The 20000-nt window shown below is 35.0% G+C and overlaps 3 protein-coding genes across 5 annotated transcripts in view; 2 read left to right on the forward strand and 1 right to left on the reverse strand.

Annotated features, from left to right (window-relative positions):
* LOC130221288 (protein PFC0760c) overlaps positions 1–2734 on the forward strand; it is a 4802-nt gene extending 2068 nt beyond the window's left edge. For both annotated transcript variants that reach the window (XM_056453704.1, XM_056453705.1), the window contains 5 exons: positions 944–1008; positions 1104–1172; positions 1685–1736; positions 2215–2251; positions 2339–2734. In XM_056453704.1, the coding sequence (XP_056309679.1) occupies positions 944–1008; positions 1104–1172; positions 1685–1736; positions 2215–2251; positions 2339–2399 (284 nt within the window). In that variant the 3' untranslated portion in view covers positions 2400–2734. The remainder of the gene's footprint in view (positions 1–943; positions 1009–1103; positions 1173–1684; positions 1737–2214; positions 2252–2338) is intronic.
* Positions 2735–13693: 10959 nt separating this feature from the next.
* On the forward strand, positions 13694–19116 carry nosip (nitric oxide synthase interacting protein). The gene is made up of 10 exons (XM_056453703.1): positions 13694–13757; positions 14045–14121; positions 14820–14925; positions 15066–15147; positions 16016–16151; positions 16240–16391; positions 16757–16873; positions 18353–18423; positions 18540–18648; positions 18834–19116. The coding sequence occupies exons 2-10, from the start codon at positions 14052–14054 to the stop codon at positions 18903–18905; spliced, it is 915 nt and encodes a 304-aa protein (XP_056309678.1). The 5' UTR covers positions 13694–13757; positions 14045–14051; the 3' UTR covers positions 18906–19116.
* rcn3 (reticulocalbin 3, EF-hand calcium binding domain) overlaps positions 19109–20000 on the reverse strand; it is a 7661-nt gene continuing 6769 nt past the window's right edge. Inside the window, exon 8 of one of the 2 annotated variants that reach the window (XM_056453701.1) lies at positions 19109–19283. In XM_056453701.1, the coding sequence (XP_056309676.1) occupies positions 19179–19283 (105 nt within the window). In that variant the 3' untranslated portion in view covers positions 19109–19178. Of the gene's footprint in view, positions 19284–19454 lie in introns of those variants that run through there. The other variant, XM_056453700.1, reaches the window with a different exon arrangement.

The raw sequence follows: 20000 nt of genomic DNA on the forward strand, positions 1-20000 counted from the left end.
AACTGTGATCTGAGTTTAGTTTTTTTTTGTTACTGAAATTGAATTAATAAAACAGCCAAGTGGAACCATACGGTGAGCAGTCAGGGACAATATGTATGAAGAGATACAAGGAGAAACTAGGGCTGCAGCTGCACAGACGTCAGTGGAGAGGTAGCAAAAGAGAGAGAATGGTCATTCATAATTTACATATTCATGTTGATACAAATAGGAAGTATCACAAGGGAACAGGCAATACAGCAACTACCAAGAGATGCAAAATATGACTGTTTAGACTCAATCCTTTTTTCTGTATTTGTCTGTTTTTTTATTTGTTTTCTTTTCTTTTCCTGGTGTTGTTTTTTTTTTCATTCTCTGTGTAGTGTAATATCTACTGTCATCATTATATAGAGCACAATGGTGTGTTGTACAAAGCACCACATCTCTTAACCCCCCTCTGAAACGAATAAATCAAATGATCCTGTGTTGCACGGTGTAATTTTTGTTACCTCTTTTATTTTACCTTTAAATGAATGTGAGTGTGTTTTGAAATGTTTCTAAGCTTAAATTAATTTGTATTTTGGCTATTTCACTTGGATAGCACAATGTAAATTCACAATACAACACAAATTATAATTGTAGGACCTAAGTTGCACTGTATATAGGAATAATTTTTAAATTAACTTTATCACATTGTGATGTTATATAATATATACCATAAGAACCATTATATATTATGTACCATAGTTGTTCTTTTTTCAGTTTATGTAATCTCTTTGGATAATGTTCACATGTTGTGTGTGTGTGTTCACAAATATGTAGAAAGTTGTGTATGAATGAGTGTGTGAGAGAGTAAGAGAAAGTGCTGTTGATGTGAGTAAGACTAATTCATTTTGTTCTTCATCAAATTACTCACCATACTCATCAATACTCATAAACAAACAATAGCTGACAACTTTTCTTTCAGATGACGATGATGACGATGATGATTATCATGAGGGATCCATCTGCTCATTCTGTGCCCACTGTGAGGTAGGATGTCTAATAGTCTAACTAGGATGAATTCTTACCTTATCCAGTCTTACTTTGAATTTGCCATTGATTGTGTCATTTCTCTTGCTCCTCAGCATTGCGACAGCTGTGATGAGTGCCCGTGTAAAAAGGGAGACGACTCTGAACATTGTGAATTCTGTGATGTGAGGAAAAAAAACAATGCACACACTCAGTTCAAAAAGGACTTACAGTGTAAAAAAATCATACTATTATGCTTCATTTTATCTCAATTAAACATGTCTTAATTTAAACAGAATATACTATTTTTTTACTTTATTTTGTATTGACTATGTATAAACTGTGTAAATTATACTTATTCACTAAACTTCAACTGTTTGACCTACTAGTTCTGTTTCCCTAGAAAGAAAACAACAGAAATTTACATACATATGCTGGAACTGTTCAGTCTTTCTTCAGCTGTGTTTATGTAAATAGCCAGATTGAGCACTCATTAATGACTTAATGACTTGCATTAGTCCAGGCCTATAATACTGGGTGTTTAAAAGCAAATTAGGGTTGTCTGAAACTATAGATAGCGAATAATGTTCTTTTTTCTCCTAGAAAATACACATAGACCCACATAGGCCTCACACAAGCTTGTATTTTAGAAACCATTATATGAAATATCAGGGTATTTATAATTTTGTCTCTTAAGGACTGTGGAAAGTGCTACATCTGTCCTGTTTGTGAGACCGTCTGCCAGCCAGGTAAGTAAACATTTTTACTTGCTCTATATTAGTTATTTAGATTGCTAGAATTGCACTGTGGGCTTCATGGTGGCGCAGTGGGTAGCACAATCGCCTCACTGCAAGAAGATCGCTGATTCGAGCCCTAGCTGGGTCAGTTGGCATGTTCTCCCCATGTTTGCGTGGGTTTCCTCCAGGTGCTCCTGTTTTCCCCACAAGTCCAAAAACATGCAGTATAGGTGAATTGGGTAAGCTAAAATTGCACATAGTGTATGAATGTGAATGAGAGTGCATGGATGTTTCCAAGTGATGGGTTGTAGCTGAAAGGGCATTCGCTGTGTAAAACATATGCTGGATAAGTCGGTGGTTCATTCCACTGTGGCGACTGCAGATTAATAAAGGGACTAAGCCGAAAAGAAAATGAATGAATGAATGAATGAATGAATGAATAATTACACTAATTATTTTATTAACTTTCTTACATTTTTTCCTCTTAAAGGTGGCTTTGTGGACTCAGTGTCTGGATCAATCTATAAGTAAGACAATGCTATCCTCAGAATGAACCTAAAATGTCTCTTGTTGATATAATAATCATTTAATGTTTCCTCTTTTCTTTTATTCAGGACTGTTGCAGACGTCTTCAATGATGACGATGATGACGACGACGATGACGACGACAACTAAACCCACTTGTCACCACCACGTGGCCAAAAGAGGAACGTGCAATTGGGCGTTGCGTTTCACAGATTTTATTTACATTGTAGCGTTATGTTCACTGTCGTTAAGTTATTTTCCTCTTTTTATTGTAAACACATCACACGCTACAGTCTGGGCAATATATACATCCACGTAACAATTACATTGCCTTAAAATCAAATGTATTTAATTTAAGAACACCTTGAATTTCCCTTTTAAACAGTCTTGTTATTATCATGGATTGTGATATGAAATGTAATTCCAAACCTCTCTGTGTTGCTTTGGCACTACTTATGGAATAAAATGATGGGACGTTTTATTTATGTCTATGTCCAATAATACTTTTTTGAAGACGTTGCTTTAACAGTGTAACATTAGACACCTTTTGAGAGGTGTCCTTTTATGGGGTAGATATGCGTTTTTCTCTTATTTCCAAATATGAGTTGCAATAACTTAAATATGCATGAGTTAAGGCCTTAAAGTGGGAAGGTGGTTGTAAAAATGTAATTAAATAACTTAATACATTAAAGTATCATTTAATTTGGGTATGTTATTATTAGTACTATAAATTCTAGGTTACCAGCTCCACAAATAAGGGTAACATCAAAGTCCATTTAAAGCGAGGTCTTTGGTAACATACCTGTTGTAGAGGTTATAGAGAAAGTCTTCGTGAAACATTAAGATAAAAGATTATAACAGAAGAAGAGCTGGGAGAGCTAAGAGAAACATGTAACATCTAAATATGTAAACTAATTAACATATTAACACTACTAAACACAAATCTAGACAGGTAAAATCTACAAAGACTTAACAACGTTACTATAACGATAACGGTCGAATCAGTTTTGTTTTTAAATTATTTACATTTTGCCGCCGTTTATGTCCGGGTGGATTTTGATTGAATGTAGATATTTTTTATTAAAGGTGGTAGTGTAGTAGTAGCAAAGACTATAGAATAAAAGCAATAAGTAATAGAATTATGAATGTATTATTATGCATTATTACTATGGTAGTAGTAAGAGTAGTTGAGGTAATCAAATTAGTAGTTGAAGTAAATAATAATGTGATCCTAATTAATAATAATTGCTTATTATTATTATTCAGTTAAAATACAGTTCAAATCGAGCATCATAATGGGAAAGAAAGTTGATTTAAGTGATTTTGAATGTGGCATGTTTGTTGTTGGTGCCAGATGAATGGTCCCAGTATTTCTAGAATGGCCAGACTGGTTAGAGCTGATAGAGAGGCAACAGTAACTCAAATATCCACTCGTTACAACCGAGGTATGCAGAAAAGCATCTCTGAACGCAAAACACATCCAACCTTGAGGCGCATGGGCTACAGCAGCAGAAGACCACACCGGGTGCCACTCCTGTCAGCTAAGAACAGGAAACTGCGGGTCCAATTCACACAAGCTCACCAAAATTGGACAGTAGAAAATTGGAAAAACGCTGCCTGGTCTGATGAGTCTCCATTTCTGCTGCAACATTCAGATGGTAGGGTCAGAATTTGATGTCAACAACATAAAAAGCATGGGCCATCCTGCCTTGTATCAAAAGTTCAGGCATGCTGGTGGTTTAATGGTGTAGGGGATATTTTCTTGGCACACTTTAGGGCCCATTAGTAGCCACAGCCTACCTGAGTATTGTTGCTGACCATGTCCATCCCTTTATGACCCCAGTGCTCCCATCTTCTGATGGCTATTTCCCGCAGGATAATGCGCCATGTCATAAAGCGTGAATTATCTCAGACTGGTTTCTTGAAAATGACAATGAGTTCACTGTACTCAAATGGCCTCCAAAGTCATTAGATTTCAATCCAATAGAGCACCTTTGGGATGTGGTGGATCGGGAGATTCGCATCATGGATATGCAGCCGACAAACTGCGTGATGCTATCGTGTTAATATGGACCAAAATCTTTGAAGAATATTTCTAATACCTGGTTGAACCTATGCCACAAAGAACTAAGACAGCTCTGAAGCAGGGTTTATACAGATATCCTAATGTCAAATTTAAGACTTTTTAAGACCATTAAGTATTAAATTTAAGACCTATAACACAATACAAAAAACATAAAGAGAAAATGCGAAAATCACAAAATTAGTGGCAAAATAAATGTATTCAAATTGACCAGTAGCCTACTGAAGACAGGTTAGATGCATCATTGAACTAGAGGAAAAAAAAAAAAAAACATCTTAAAGCTGATTTATACTTTTGCCTGGTGCTGCATCACGCACCTTCGCTGACTGTGTTCACCTCGGACGAGGCTCTTTAAAATGACAGGGGCAGTCAAAAGAAAGCCACCGTAAGGTCAGACAGATAAACAGGGAAGTAGAAAGTTTCCAGAACTACGACATATAATTATTATATAAATAATAAGCAAAAAGTAATTTTTTACTAATTATTTATATTATTTTAATAATATACTTTATAATCATAAAGATTTTCATAACATTCAAGATTTTTTTTAAACCAAACTTTGATGCATCACTTGCTTTTGTTCATATCTTGGACAGTTCTAACTATTAAAGATAAATATTAATAACTACAAAACATGGGTTGCTCTACAATTATATTTTTATTATGGAAAGAATAAAAAAAAGGACTTACTAAAAAAACAATGACTTTTTTATTTTATTTTGCCCTCTCCACAGTTCACACATTACTGACTGTTTAGTTTCTGTCCTCTACTGATATGCTAAAAAGGCAATAATTGTCCAACGTTCCTGACGATTATCATCAATAAAGCCTGGAAAAACAGGGCATCAATATATTGTAAACCAACAGGTTCAAATATTCTTTTCCAGTTATCAAAGAAATAATTTGTTATTTAATTGTAGTTTTGTAACTATTCAATTTTTAAAACCTATAAATGGTGGAAAAACATATTCTGTAATTGTGTAAAATTGTGTGCGCTCCGCCAGCTGAAATCATGAAATATTTAAGACCTAGAACAGCAAATTTAAGACTTAAGGCCTAAAATTTTGATTTTTACCCCGTGGAAACCCTGATGGAGAATGATCTCAAAGTGGTGGTCTCAAAAATGCAAACGATGTGCTGGCCAGTCTCATTAGGTGAGGTTCATGTTAAATTGAATAAACGACTATAAAAAATTATACAGTTGTTAGATTACATTTATTTGTGTTGTGAATATGACCGTTTATATAGGCATAGTGTGTGTGTGTGTGTGTGTGTGAGAGAGAGAGAGAGAGAGAGCCCTTGCATTTAACATTTATGTTTTTAATTAGGGCTGCACGATTCTGGCTAAAATGTCAATCACAATTTTTTTTATGATTAAAATCAAGATCACGATTTTCTCACGATTCTGTAGATGTAAAAAAAAAAAGGTTAATATTGGTAGGCTATTATTATTGTTAATTCTCAAACGTATGGTAAAACAATAATAATAATAGGCATATGTGTAGGTCTACTGTTGGTTAAAATGCAAAGTTTTGTATAGTCATTATGGTGGACTTGAACAGACTTTCAATATGTCCGGTTTGTAAATTCACAGTAAAATGATGACATCAGAATATAACTATTCATAATTCTGATGTTGAATTATTAAATGTTTAAGACATGCTTGTCATCTGTCATTGACAGCATTATTAGACCATTTTCACTAGTAAAATGAGACATTATTCATTATCAGATTCCTTCTTGCATTATATAGGCTAGTTATACTGACACAGTAAACATTTATTTTCATGCACAATACTGTCTTCATCAACATATCAAATGCTTGTCGTAAAATAGGTTATGGTCATTTAAATGATGTACACGCCGGTGCCTGTGGGAGCAAGTTCAAGCCAAACAGTCAGAACAGCGCCTACTAGGGTACAGAATTCGATTATCACAGAATTTGGTGTAACAACAGATTCAATTTTACTTTCACTTCCCAGTGCGGCTCATGGCTGCCGCAACTCTGAGAAAAAAAACACAGACTGTAAAATATAGACGCAGTATCCGTGACGTCACCCATTGGTATCTGAACACTGCAAAAGACAAGTGTTTTGTTCGCGCGTCATCGCACCTACAGACACCTGCTGGCACTTTTCTTAGACCTGGCAGACAGACTTTACTTTGGGAGAAAAGCTTAATACTTTATTACCTGCGACTCGTTTGTGTTCTGACCACATGTGCTTGGTTGTACACTATATCAATAAAGTGTTTAGACGTTTAAAAACACTGCTGTAATACACAGAGCCACCAAACATTGTTCTTATGATGTTTTTCAACAAGAGGAAAACGCCAATTACTTCCAAACACTTTAGATATAGTCTGTGTTAGTAAATGCAAGACTATTGATGAAATAATACTGTATGACAATGCTTCAGATGACTGTTCTAGAGCCTACAGCTAATCAGTCTGTCACATTCTGGAGTGCTTTACAGCTCTAAAGAAAAATATAAATGATAAATGATCTTAAATAAAACAAATACATTTATAGAGATTGTATAAAAGTATATAACTTCTCACCTGGGAAATGGAGGCAACTTGAACGGTTTGAGCAAAATTAAGTGCACAGAGCATGCCAAATCATCTGATAATTGTAGGAAATAATCCTAAATGGACTGTGTAAAAAAACATTAACCAAAACAAAAATACGATGCATATGCCGAGCTCAACGGCTAATTAGCCGGAATTAGCAGAGGTGACGAGACAGCGAGCAGCGAGACCTGTAGCTGTCACTCAAGTGGCCACGCCCTTAATTATGCAAACTTAATATAACCTAATATAAATAAAACGGAGGAGTTATAAAAAAAATCCACCCCCGTCACAGTTGTTATGAAGGATAATATGCACCAAAGCCATCTTTTGTACCAAGCCGAGGGGATGAATTGCAGTTTTTGTTACTTCCGTATTGGCTTCCCGAGGGAGAGCGGGAGGTTGCCGCTTGGAAAAACCATATTTTACAGTCTATGGGAAAAACACATGCAAATCATTCTTTCAGCGCGGCTCTCAAATGATTGCTCTGTGCAACAAACTGAATGTTATTTACAACGTTATTACCTGTTATTCAAAGCATATGCAAGTTCTGTTCACTAAAGTAGTCGTGATTGGTGTGCACGCACACTTTCTCGGTAGTCAAACAGCTCACAGTCGCCTCATGTGATTTCGCACCCGCGAATACATCATTACATTTAGACAGAAAGGACATTTCTGGGTGGATTACACCTTATAAATATAGTATGAGACACTTTTAACGCCATTTGAAGGTGTCCATGGTGCTGTAAAGACTTATGCGTCAGCCTCTTCTCTCCTGACCTTAAAAATATAATTGGCTGAATCGTAGAAAAGCTGAATTGAGATCGTGATCTTTTTTCGATTAATCGTGCAGCCCTATTTCTAAACCACCTCTGAAAAATAGTCGGGGTTGTCAGTCATTGGCATTATTTTAGTGGCAGTGGGCTAAAAAGTCTGGGAACCCCTGAGCTAGTGTGCTCCAAAGAGCGACAATTTACAAGATAGACTGATAGAAACATTTAACACTAGCAGTTTGGTACATTCACCGAAATCGCTTAACGACTTTTTTCACATCAACTCATACTGGTTTCTCATTATATCTTGACCAATCATATACTCTCAAGCATTACATATCCCACCCCCTTTTAAATCACCTCTCATTTGATGCACTTGAGCTCAACCAGTTAAGTAGCAGAAAATCATTCATAGTGCAAGATGACTACTTGAAATGCTTTTTACGTTTACTTATGTGAGACAGTGATATGGTTTTGCCTGATTATTTGAAATGTAACCTGCACCAAACATCTTCAAAAGTCTGTGATGGAAACTGTATAATGTTATAAAACAGAGAAGACATTATAAAAAAGACATTTCTCGTTTTTATTTTACTCAATTAAACACTCTGCTAAATGTTTCAAACTGTACGAAAAGGAAGATGCAATATGCCAGACCCAACAATGCTGAAGGTCACTGTCAGGACAACCTGTGCTCTCATAACACCTGAGCAGTGCCACAGATATACAAGTCTCACTTCTTGAATGGAATTAGTGAAATAGATCAACTTCATAAAGATATTCTAATTATATGACCAGCACCTTTACATATTATGCAAGTTTGACACCCAGTGGTTTAACTAGGTATAGGTTGATAGACTGACGACATCCCCATATTACCAGGTGTGAGTTTTTGTCCTGACCAACCTGAAATTTCAATAAAAAAAAAACGCTTCTATTTCTTACAGCTGAACAACAGAGTAAACTATGACAATGATCACCTCAGGGACAGCTCATGTGCTTATTCACTGTTAATAATGTGAGCTTGAATGTCATTTTATGTGACAGTGCATGTAGAGGCATGATCCAGCTGAATCCACTGATCTGAATCAGCAATGTCAACCCAAGACTGAGACACAGGGAGCGGATGAAGGTTTTGCCCAGATGGTTTAGAAACTGATGTTCCGCCTAAAAAATTAAAAAGTAAGTGATAACCGTGATAGTAATTGGATAAAAAAAGTTTTTAAAAAAGATGACCTCACTCTTTCAACTTTTCTAAAGCTTTTAATTTGAAGTGAATACCAGAAAAAATGTTTAGAAAAAATATACCATAAAAAGGAAACACCTTTCATATGTAAGGCCATGGGCTCTACTTTAAAAGGTGCAGTAGGCAAGTTTGACATCCAGTGGTTGAACTAGGTATTGCACTCTAGCATCAAACACATTTTCACTCGGCTCCCCCTCTGATGACTCCACATAAGTGCAAGTTGCCAGAATGATGACACAAAAAGGAGCATGCCTGATTATAGAGCTCATTGGCTGATTTAAGGCTGATTTAAACAGTGTTCTAACTAAAAGCAATGGCACGCGATAGAAGGAAACTGTGACAATGGCCACTTCAGGTACACTTTAGTTGCTTTCTTAAGTGATAAATGCTAATAGTGTAATTTTGAATGGCAATTGACATTTATTAAGGGTGTCAAAATTAATTGTTTTTTCGGTGCACCGCGATGCAGACGTGGACAATTCGGTATCGGTTCAGCAATAATCCTTACCGGTTATTATGTACTGACATCATTTAACTCAAATGCGCTATGTTGCCGTAGCTTACTATGGCGAGGGAGGCGAGTGCGAGTATTTACAACGCTTCTACTATTTAATGCAGAAACTGTGCACAATTCACTGTGTGTGTGTCTTTGCTGGACAGTCTTTCACTGACACTTACTGCAGAAACTCCATTTCTCTCTCTCTCTCACGGTGGCCCATTTGACCTGCTGGCGTGACTTTTTTCTCTCCTCTCGGCTGTTACAGCGATACTTCTGGATACAGACACGAGCGCGTGCCTGCAGAGTTTTCTCCACCCTGTCTATCATGGATTAGCTATGATCGCCACTGCCGTTTATCGGTGTCACTCATCTGAGAAGAGCGCAGGGCGCAAGAGCCAATCGCAGCCCTTTCTGTTTAGCGTGTGACCAATCAAAGGGGTGTAGGAAAACTTGGTAGACAAGGATAAGAAAGCAAGCGGGATATTTATATTTGTTTATATTATTTACTATAAATGGTTGTGTTGTTTAAAGGAACAGTTTATATATCTGACTGTTTGTATTAAAGGACAAAATTGTATTACAAATAGTATATTCTTTTTTATATATATATATAAATGAAAGTGCAAAACTTATCTCGTTAAATACCCGTGGCTTGAGAGATCTTACAAAAAGAAAAGCTTTATTTTTATATTGTTGGAAAATGAATGCTAACTTAATACTTCTACATGAAACCCATTCTTGTGAGAATGATGTACGTTTTTGGAAATCACAGTCGGGTGATAAGGCCTATTTTAGTCATGGGTCTAATCATTTAGCGGGTGTTATCACTCTCATTAATAAATTTAAAGGAGATATTGTTAAATCTCTGGCCTCTACAGAGGGTATATGGGTTATTCTTGTCACTAAACTTGATAATGCAGTCTTTATAATAGTTAATGTATATGGCCACAATTTAACTTCTACAAAGCTCTTATTTCAATATTACAGATAAAAATTGAAGCTTTAAAGAATAAATATCAACAGGCCTTTGTTATATTTGCTGGAGACTTTAATGATGTTTTAGATAATTCATCTGACTGATATCCCCCCAAAACGAGTCACAGTAATGACATCATTTATACTTTGTGTGATTATCTTCAAATAACAGATGCTTGGCGACATCCTGATGTGAAGGAATATACTTGGAGTAATAATCTGCAAACTTATAAATCTAGAATAGATTTTTTCCTTATTTCTCAACAGTTGTTACAATTTGTATTTGATGTAAGTCACCAGTATGCTCCATTTTCTGATCACTTAGTAATTAGACTAGTTCTGCAAACGAATCGTAAGGAGAATACCTTACGTGGTTACTGGAAATTGAATAACAATTTGTTAAACAATAATATTTTTAATAATCAGATTAAATATTTAGCTATTGAAATATTCTCAAGAAGTGTGAGTAAGTCACATGCTGCTAGTTGGGGTTATTTTAATTTTAAAGCTAGAGCTATAAACCGATCTAAAGCCTTAAGAGTGGTTAATGCCAGTAAAGAAGCTAATTTATTAAATAATATAAATGCCTTGATTAGAAAAGAGGATCTCTCTGTTCAAGAAATTTCTGTTAAAATCCTGTAAATTAGAATTAGACCAGTTTTATATGGAAATTGTTAAAGGAGCTTTCGTTAGATCCAGAGCAAAGTGGATTGAGCAAGGAGAGAAAACTACAAGCTTCTTTTTCTCACTTGAGAAAAGAAATTTTAAAAGAAAGAGTATTTCTGCTCGACAAATAAATAATTCCTTATTTAAAAATCCTGAAGAAATTGGAAATTTTATTTCAACATTTTATAGAAACCTATATTCCCTTGACTCTCAGGCAAGCCAAAATGGATCTTACCTACAACAAATAGAAAACTATACCTCAGATAAGCAATGCGTTTAAAATATTATGTGAAGCTCCAATTTCATTACATGAAATTAGGGATGCAATGAAATTAATGAAAAAAGGGAAGTCACCTGGCTCTGATGGCCTAACATTAGAATCTTTTAGATATTATTGGGAATTCTTAGAGCAATCCTTTCTTTTAATGCTTCAAGAGGTTTTAGAAAATGGAACAATGACCCCCACTATGAAACAAGGTGTGATATCTCTCATTCCCAAACCAGACAAAGACCCAACTATTATTGACAATTGGTGTCCTATTACTCTTCTAAATTTTGATTATAAATTACTTGCTTCCATATTTGCAAAAATATTAAAACAACATTTACATTATATTATAAATGAAACGCAGACTGGATTTATAAAAGAACGTCATATTAGTTGTAATACTCAACTTGTGCTGGATCTAATTGATTATAAAAATGAAATTGATTCTGATGCTATTATCTTATTCCTCGATTTTTACAAGGCTTTCGACACCGTAAAGCACGAATTCCTTATAGACTCTTTGAAAGCCTTCGGATTCCCCTTAAAATTTCTTAATGTGGTATAAATGTTGTACAAAGATATTAATAGCTGTGTAATTCTAAATTCATGTACTTCACCAAGATTTCCTGTGCTCCGTGGTATACGACAGGGCTGTCCCTTGAGCCCATTCTTATTTTTATTTGTTGTAGAAACTTTATCTATAGATATTCTACACAGTAATAATTTGGTTGGTATTAATATCTTTAACAGAGAGATTTGCATACCACAATTAGCAGATGACACTACACTATTTTTAAAGGATAAAGATCAAGTGTCTTTATAACTATTACTAATGCATTCTCTGATGCTTCTGGACTCAAGCTAAATTTATTAAAGTGTGAAATTATTTGCTTGTACGACACCTTAGATGCAAAAATTGAAAATATACCAATCAAAAATGAAGTAAAATACTTAGGAATTAATATAACAAAAAATCTAATTAGCAGACAGTTTCTGAATTTTTCAACAAGATTATCCAAAGTAAAATATATTTTTAACAGTTGGCTCCAAAGAGATTTATCAATTCTAGGCAGAGTCTTAACCAAAACAGATGGATTATCTAGATTTGTGTACCCCTCATTATCTTTAGCAGTAGATAATCATTATTTATATATTATTTTAATTAATTTAATTTAAGTAGTCACTTGTATATAATTATTTTCTAGGGTTCAAACTTTCTACAGATTTGACATTTTCCCCTCATACTTCTGTCAGAATCGGTACAAAGTTGCCATTGAATTTAATTTGAAATGGCATTGAAAAGGTCTTAAAAAGCCTTGAATTTCATTTGGAGGATCCTGGGGGTACTCTGTATTGGCCTGGAAACTGACTTACAGCCAAATGTTTATAAACATTTATCAATTCCCTCTTCGATATATGGAATTTAAGTCAATTATAAAGGCTATACCTAGTGGATTACTATGTCTGATGAAAGCAGCTCTTAGTTATTAGGCAGGTTCCAAACAATTGTCACAGTTATACCTAGGAGGAAAATCTATTCTAGTAAAGAATGCAATAATAAGTTTATACGTCAAGTGTCCCAGTCACATAACGCAATTACTCCTAGAGGAACGTTTTTTTGGGGTTCCATAACTGTTCATTTTCAATGGAGGAAACCATATAAACCATATAGACCATATAAATTCTGTAAGTCGTTAGAAGCCACTGTGAACTTTTTTATATATGCTGGGAAATTTTACTTTCACAAACAGAGGTTCCTTAAAAAAATCCAATCTTTATAGACTTCCTATGTGAAATAGAACATTTAATTATATCGCTTAGATTAATTGAAAATAAGAAATGTGCTTCTTTCTTGAGCAAATATGATGAAATCTTTCATGCTACTTGAATATTTATCTCTTTTTTTATTGCATTGTCTTTTAACTTTTTTATTTTATTTATTTATTTATTTATTTTTGTATGTATGTATTGTGGTTTTGCTCTTTATCTTGTGCATCTAATGTGATTATTGTGTAGAAGAACTGTTATCTTTTACTTTATTCTAAGTTGTGTTATACAATTTCTTGAAGTAAAAAAATATATATTTAAATTTAGATTATTATCATCATTGTTCAGAAAGAAAGAATTAAACGCTTTCCTTACCTATATCGTTACAGTGTAATGGACTGATGACTAGAGCTAATTAACCAGTGCATTTCAAAACATGTTTTTGTGACTGGTATCATTTATTAACTTATATTAATTAATGAACAATTTATTAATCAATTAAATCAATAGGTATATCACAATTTGTGTGTTATTCTGTCAAAAACTGACTGCACAGCTCACTGTTTACTGTGCACGTCCAGGATATCAACTTTTATTCTGAAAATGTTTATGACGAACCAGGAAGAGGAGCAACGGATCTTTTCCGGTTTACGATCATAGGAGGTAAACAGAAACATCTGCGCTTATTTCTGTATTTCTGAATCTGATACTATTAACGTTATATGACCAAACATATTGTGTTTGATGTTTGTGTTTTCTAGCTTGTAGTTTAACGTCTATGATGCTCGCATATATTTACTTCCTTGTAACTAAAGCTAACGTTAATCCTGCTTGCTAATGGCTCTCTAAGCAATTTTAATCAATGGGCAGCGTGTTTTGGTATTAACTGTATAACAATCTGTGCTGACTGTTCACCAACTTCATAAAACAGTGAATTTTCTTCTGTAAAGAATAAACATGACTCGACACGGGAAGAACTGCACCGCAGGAGCCGTTTACACTTATCACGAGAAGAGGAAAGACACTGGTAAAGTATCATTTCTGTACCCGACCATCTGTATCTGCTAATATGTCACACAAAAATGTAGTGCAAGTACGGTAAAAGTATCTGTTGTAAATATTACTCAATCTATGAGTAAAAAGTATCCCTTTAAAAATACAATAGAATAGTGAGAATTGCGGTGTGGACAGCTTATGTGTTTGCATGCAATTTGTGGGAGTGTGAAAACGTAACATTCTGTAGTGCATTCAGTGATTGTTTAAGGCCACTTGGGCAGTCTAAACAGTCTCTGGGTCATTTCATATAGATCTTCTTGGACACTTATTGCATCAAAATGGTTTGCTGCCTTTATAAAGTGCCCATGTCATGAGGTTGTTCAAAAGGATGCTATTTAGTTTCTATGTGCGATTCGATTGAACAGAAATTACAGGACTGATTTTTCTTCTCAGCCAATCCCCATAGACAAAAAAAATAAATAAATAAGTTAGTGACAGCAATTTGAACAAGAATAGTAGGAGTAAAAGTACTGATACCGCGCTAAAAATGTTCTCAAGGGAAAGTAAAAGTACACATTTTTGAAACTACTTAGTAAATTAGAATTTCTGAGAAAATCTACTCAGTTACAATAATTTGAGTATTTGTAATTTGTTACTTTACACCTCTGGTCACATGATCTGGATAATGTATGACAATAACAACATGTGCATCTCATGTTTTTTTTCTAGCGGCTTCGGGTTATGGGACACAGAGTGTGCGTTTGGGGAAGGATGCAATCAAAGATTTTGACTGCTGCTCTCTGTCCTTGCAGCCCTGCAGAGACCCTGTCCTAACGTACGACCCACACGTGTACACGTATACTCTGATGCCGAAATAGTCCTTTCTTAAAGTTATTGGAGTGAATATGCTGGATGTCCATTAAGTATGAAACTCTTATTGATCTGTGTTTGTGTTTATATATTTTCTAACTGCAGGGAAGATGGATACTTGTATGAAAAAGAGGCCATTCTGCAATACATCCTTCATCAGAAAACAGAAATTGCCAAGAAAATGAAGGTTTGAGCACTTTTGAAACATTTTATGTGCCTCTATTTTACTTTTTTGTAATGTTGCCTGTTAAGCTCTATTGAATCTATTTATGAATGTAAAAATAATTAAAGGTTTTTAATCAACTTACACAACAGAGCTATTTTTTCATATAAGAAATAATCTATTCTGAACAGTGAGTAGTCAACAATTTTAGATTTACTATTCCAAAACAGATCTGCGTTGATGTAACAAAGTTTGAGTAAAGAAGTATGAGTCCTCAAATACTTTGCATTGTTGACATCATGTTAAGAAGAATTAATCACAGGGAAAACATTTATAATTGTGTGATTTGTTCTTTCATAAAAACTTTTCTTGTGAATCACTGAAGCTGTAAAATGAATGTCTTACACCTTATGTATACTTTGTGTTTTATGTGGGAAGTGTAGTATTTAGTCACTGAGTTAATAAAGCATTTCTGCATCTGATAACACCAGCACAGGTGTAATCCATTTATCTCACTTGGAAAGGGCCCATTTTTGTCCCTGATCTTGAGTATTTTTGTTTATTTTGGAGGCCTTTTGGCCACAAATCCTTGTTAGTTTTCAACCCTCCTTTAAGTTTTCTTTAAATATGAAGAAAAATGTGTCAGTCTCTGTTTGTTATCTAAGTGTTTCCCAACCCTGTTCCTGAAGGCACACCAACAGTACATATTTTCAACCTCTTTCTAATCCAACACACCTGAATCAACTGAGAGAAACATTAGAAGAGACTCCAAAACGTGAAGTTTATGGGTCAGATAAGGGAGATATCCAAAATATGTACTGTTGGTGTGCATCCAGGAACAGGGTAAGGAACCACTGTGTTAACAGACACATTTATATGTTTTCAAATGCAGGCATATGAGAAGCAGAAACAGGCTCTGAAGAGTGAAGGCCAGCTGGAGTCCAAATCTGAGGAGCGAGAGAGAGCTGAGAAGTTCAAACAGAGAGAGAATAACATCGTCTCCAAACCAATTAACCCCTTTACTTCAGGTAATAAAGCTGAATATCACTACACGAAACTTAATCTATGGCATTTAAATGTATTTATTTCCTTGCATACTTACTCACTTTCCTTTAGGGAAATCTAAAGATGAAGGAAACCAGAATGGCTCAACCAGCTCCTCCAGTACTGACACTTCATCAGGAGAGTCCAGTTCCTCTTCAGCTCTGCCCAGTTTCTGGATTCCCAGCCTCACACCAGAGGCCAAACCCACCTTACTTAAAAAACCTGTAGGTCTATAGATCTGACACTTTTTCCCTCTGCCAGCCACGTGTACTTAACTTTCAGTAGTCTCACATTATTCATATTACACAAGAGATTGAAGTCAGGCTGCATGTTTCTGCCAAATGTTCTTTTGATCGGTCATGATGCCCTTGATTGACAAACTCACCTCCCGGTTTCTGCTCTCTATGTTCTGTAGCTTATTGTGTCATGCCTGTACTGATTATACGGGCAAATCAGGAAATATACCCCAACAAAAGCATTGGCAAATAGAGCATTTTATGGCAATCAAATTTCTTAGATAAAATGTTCCAATATGTACACAAATGTAAAAAAAAAAAAAACTCCTAATAACTCTTCTAATGTTTTTCAGTCAAAGACAGTGTCGTGCCCCATGTCAGGGCGTCCTTTGAAGATGAGTGATTTGATTACAGTCCGTTTCACTCCACTGGACCCCAGTTTGGACCGAGTGGCCCTTCTCACACGTCAAGTAAAGCATGAAATCATCTCCCATCTTTTCTTTCCATATTTTAGCCTTTATTTTAGACGTAGGATGAATAAATATTATGAATTATTATTTACATTTAAAGTATAAATGTTTTTATTTTATTATATTTTAAAATGTACCTTATTCTTGTGATTACAAATCTGAATTTTCAGCATGCTTTTTAATCTTAATAGGGCTTGGCAAACCTTTGTTCTTATCACTGTTGAAAACTCCGATTGACAGATATTTGTTGATGAGAATGTTAATATATTTATGTCTTTCCCGTTACTTTTAATCAGTTTGTATATTGTACAGTGCTTCCCACACATGGACTTTACTTTGGCGGGCCGCCCAGGTATATTAACGGCTGCTCAAGTATATTTGGTGACACATTTTATTTCATTTTTTTTTACTAATATCGTCTTTTTGTGTATCCACCCAATATAAACAAACATTCGCAAGCGATTAAGTAGTGAAAATTTTTCTCTCCTTTACTTGTTTCATACTGGTCGTTCTGTGTGCGCGGGAACTGTCAACACTCCCACAGACAGTCTCTCATGCATTGCAGACCAACAGAGACGCACACTTTTTTTGCCTTTGACCGGGGTTTCTACATCTAATAAAATGTCCGGGATTTGGTTTTGCTTTCGTTTTCTAAACTGTCATTAATTTTATGCGCACAGCCGTGAGGGAAACATTAAATAAATAATTCTTTAATCTAAACTTCTCAACTACACAGAAATTTTTTTTAACGAATACTCAGAGAGGACGAAATTACTTCTAAATTGGCTGCAGAATATTTTGACACCATTAGAAATGGCTAATTAACTCATTTGACTTATTTAAATAATCTACACGTTTTATTCTTGTAATTATTATAGTTTTTAGAGATATTATCTGTTTTTATTTCTTTTTTCTGTCATTTATTTCTCATTTGCTGTATATTTTATTAATTTGATTGTCAATATATTACATATGTCTAAAATGCTTTGGCAATACTGCACAAAATGTTATGCCAGTAAAGCAACCTGAACTTGAATAAGAGATGGAGAGAAGCAGATTTGACCTGTCAGTGGGTGCACATGAATAGCATAAAAGAGAAATAATGGAATTTAATTTATTTCAAGTCTTTTTTTTTCACTTTAACCCATTGAAAACAAAAAGTTTAAAACTGATAATAATAAAAATAGTGTTAAAATATAATTATGTTGCATATAGTTAACTATTTCTGTGCTGTGGGTAAAAGGTGTGTTTTAGTCCAGCTACCACCACTAGTATATTTCAAACCTGTGGGAAGCACTGATGAATGTCTATATAATAAAACATTATATGAATAATTTATCATTATATGTTGTGCAATAATTTTTTTTTTAATTGCTAACTACAAAAATGCTTTGTACAGTGGTGTGTAAAACAATTTGAACTGTATTACACCTTGTTTTTGGACCACGCAGAAAATGAAATGTTTTCTGTGTTCTTTAGGACAGATACGTGTGTGCAGTTACCAAAGACACACTTGGAAACTCAGTGCCCTGTGCAGTTCTTAGACCCTCGTGAGTTTGAATTTTACACTGTTAATGCAACAATTCATGTACATTTCAATAACGTTTTTACACATCTAGTCCTTCCTCTCACTTTTAGTTTCCCTCTCTTTTTCTGTTTTTTCAAGTGGAGTCGTAGTCACTATGGAGTGCGTGGAGAAGCTCATAAAGAAAGACATGATTGATCCAGTAACTGGAGACAAACTGAAAGAGAGGGACATAATACCAATTCAGAGGGTGTGTATTAGAGAAATAATGTTTGACAAATGCATAAAGTCAGGCTCTTAACTGTCACATTTGCACAGGTTGGACACTTTTCAGTACATTTTTAATATGTATTTATAAATATCTTGACAAACTATGTATAATATATAATTTCCATGTGTATACTCACTAACAGCACTGCATTTGTTCTTTGGCAGGGTGGGACTGGCTTTGCGGGCTCAGGAGTGGATCTCAAAGCTAAAGAGGCCAGACCCGTTATGCAAGCATAAATGTGAGGATTGGACAACGCTGTGATGCTGTAAATATTATCATTCACTCATTCTCCTAGACTTTATTATAGGTCATTTGTTGTTATTTCTTTGGTGAGGGATAATTTTTGAGTATTTTTTCCATGCCTGTAAAGAAGTTATGTCACATGTACACATTATGTAGTTGATTTTTGTTTGTTCAATAAATCATTCATTTTACACACTTTTAAAAGTGACACTTGTCTTATTTTAATAGTTTGAAGATACATTCATGTTTCCGTGGTCATAATTGGGTTAAAGTTCATCATGAACTTCTATCAGGGTCCCATAGTCAGTAATAGTGCTGACTTTAAGGAAATCCAGTTTATCCATGATCTCACTGATAGAGAGACGACCATCCTGAGAATGACAGCAACGACACAGTAAACATCTGGAAATTGCAGAAGCCTTAAAAATTATTCAGTTCTGAACAATAATTATTTTATAAGCTTTTGGGATTAACCATTACTCCTAATGCAGTCATAATGCAGTATAATGTCTGACCAACATTAAACCCACTCAAAACAATAATTAAAAAAACCAACATGGCTTTATTTAGAATTCACAGAGAGAAAAATGGTTCACCAGTACAGTGTCGGTCACTTTTGTCTCCTCCCACCTGCTGAATCCCGCCCCGTTCCCTTACTATTAGAGCTTGCTAATGTCTCCTCATCTGTGCCTTTTTATGTTGAATGTGAAATCACAGACCAGAAATGTGATCTTTATTTTGTAACAGTCAAACCTGGCCTAATAAATTGAATACAAACACAGCTGGACCTGTATTCAGTGCTGAATTCCTGAGAAGTGGAAGACGTAATGCTGTTTGCTCATGCAGTATAAGCAAGCTGGAGTGTCTTTACATGAGAAATGTGTTTAGGTGATGATACAATGGACAACTTTTAAAGCACAGGTGTCAAAGCCAGTTCCGGGAGGGCCACAGCTCTGCACAGTTTAGTTCCAACTCTGCTTCAACACATTTACCTTTAGGTTTCAAAAAAGCCTGAAAGACTCAATTAGTTTGATCAGGTGTGTTTAATTAGGTTTGGAACTAAAACATGCAGAGTTGCGGCCTTCCAA

Source organism: Danio aesculapii, chromosome 3 (assembly GCF_903798145.1).
Source record: "Danio aesculapii chromosome 3, fDanAes4.1, whole genome shotgun sequence".
Taxonomy (NCBI): Eukaryota; Metazoa; Chordata; class Actinopteri; order Cypriniformes; family Danionidae; genus Danio; species Danio aesculapii.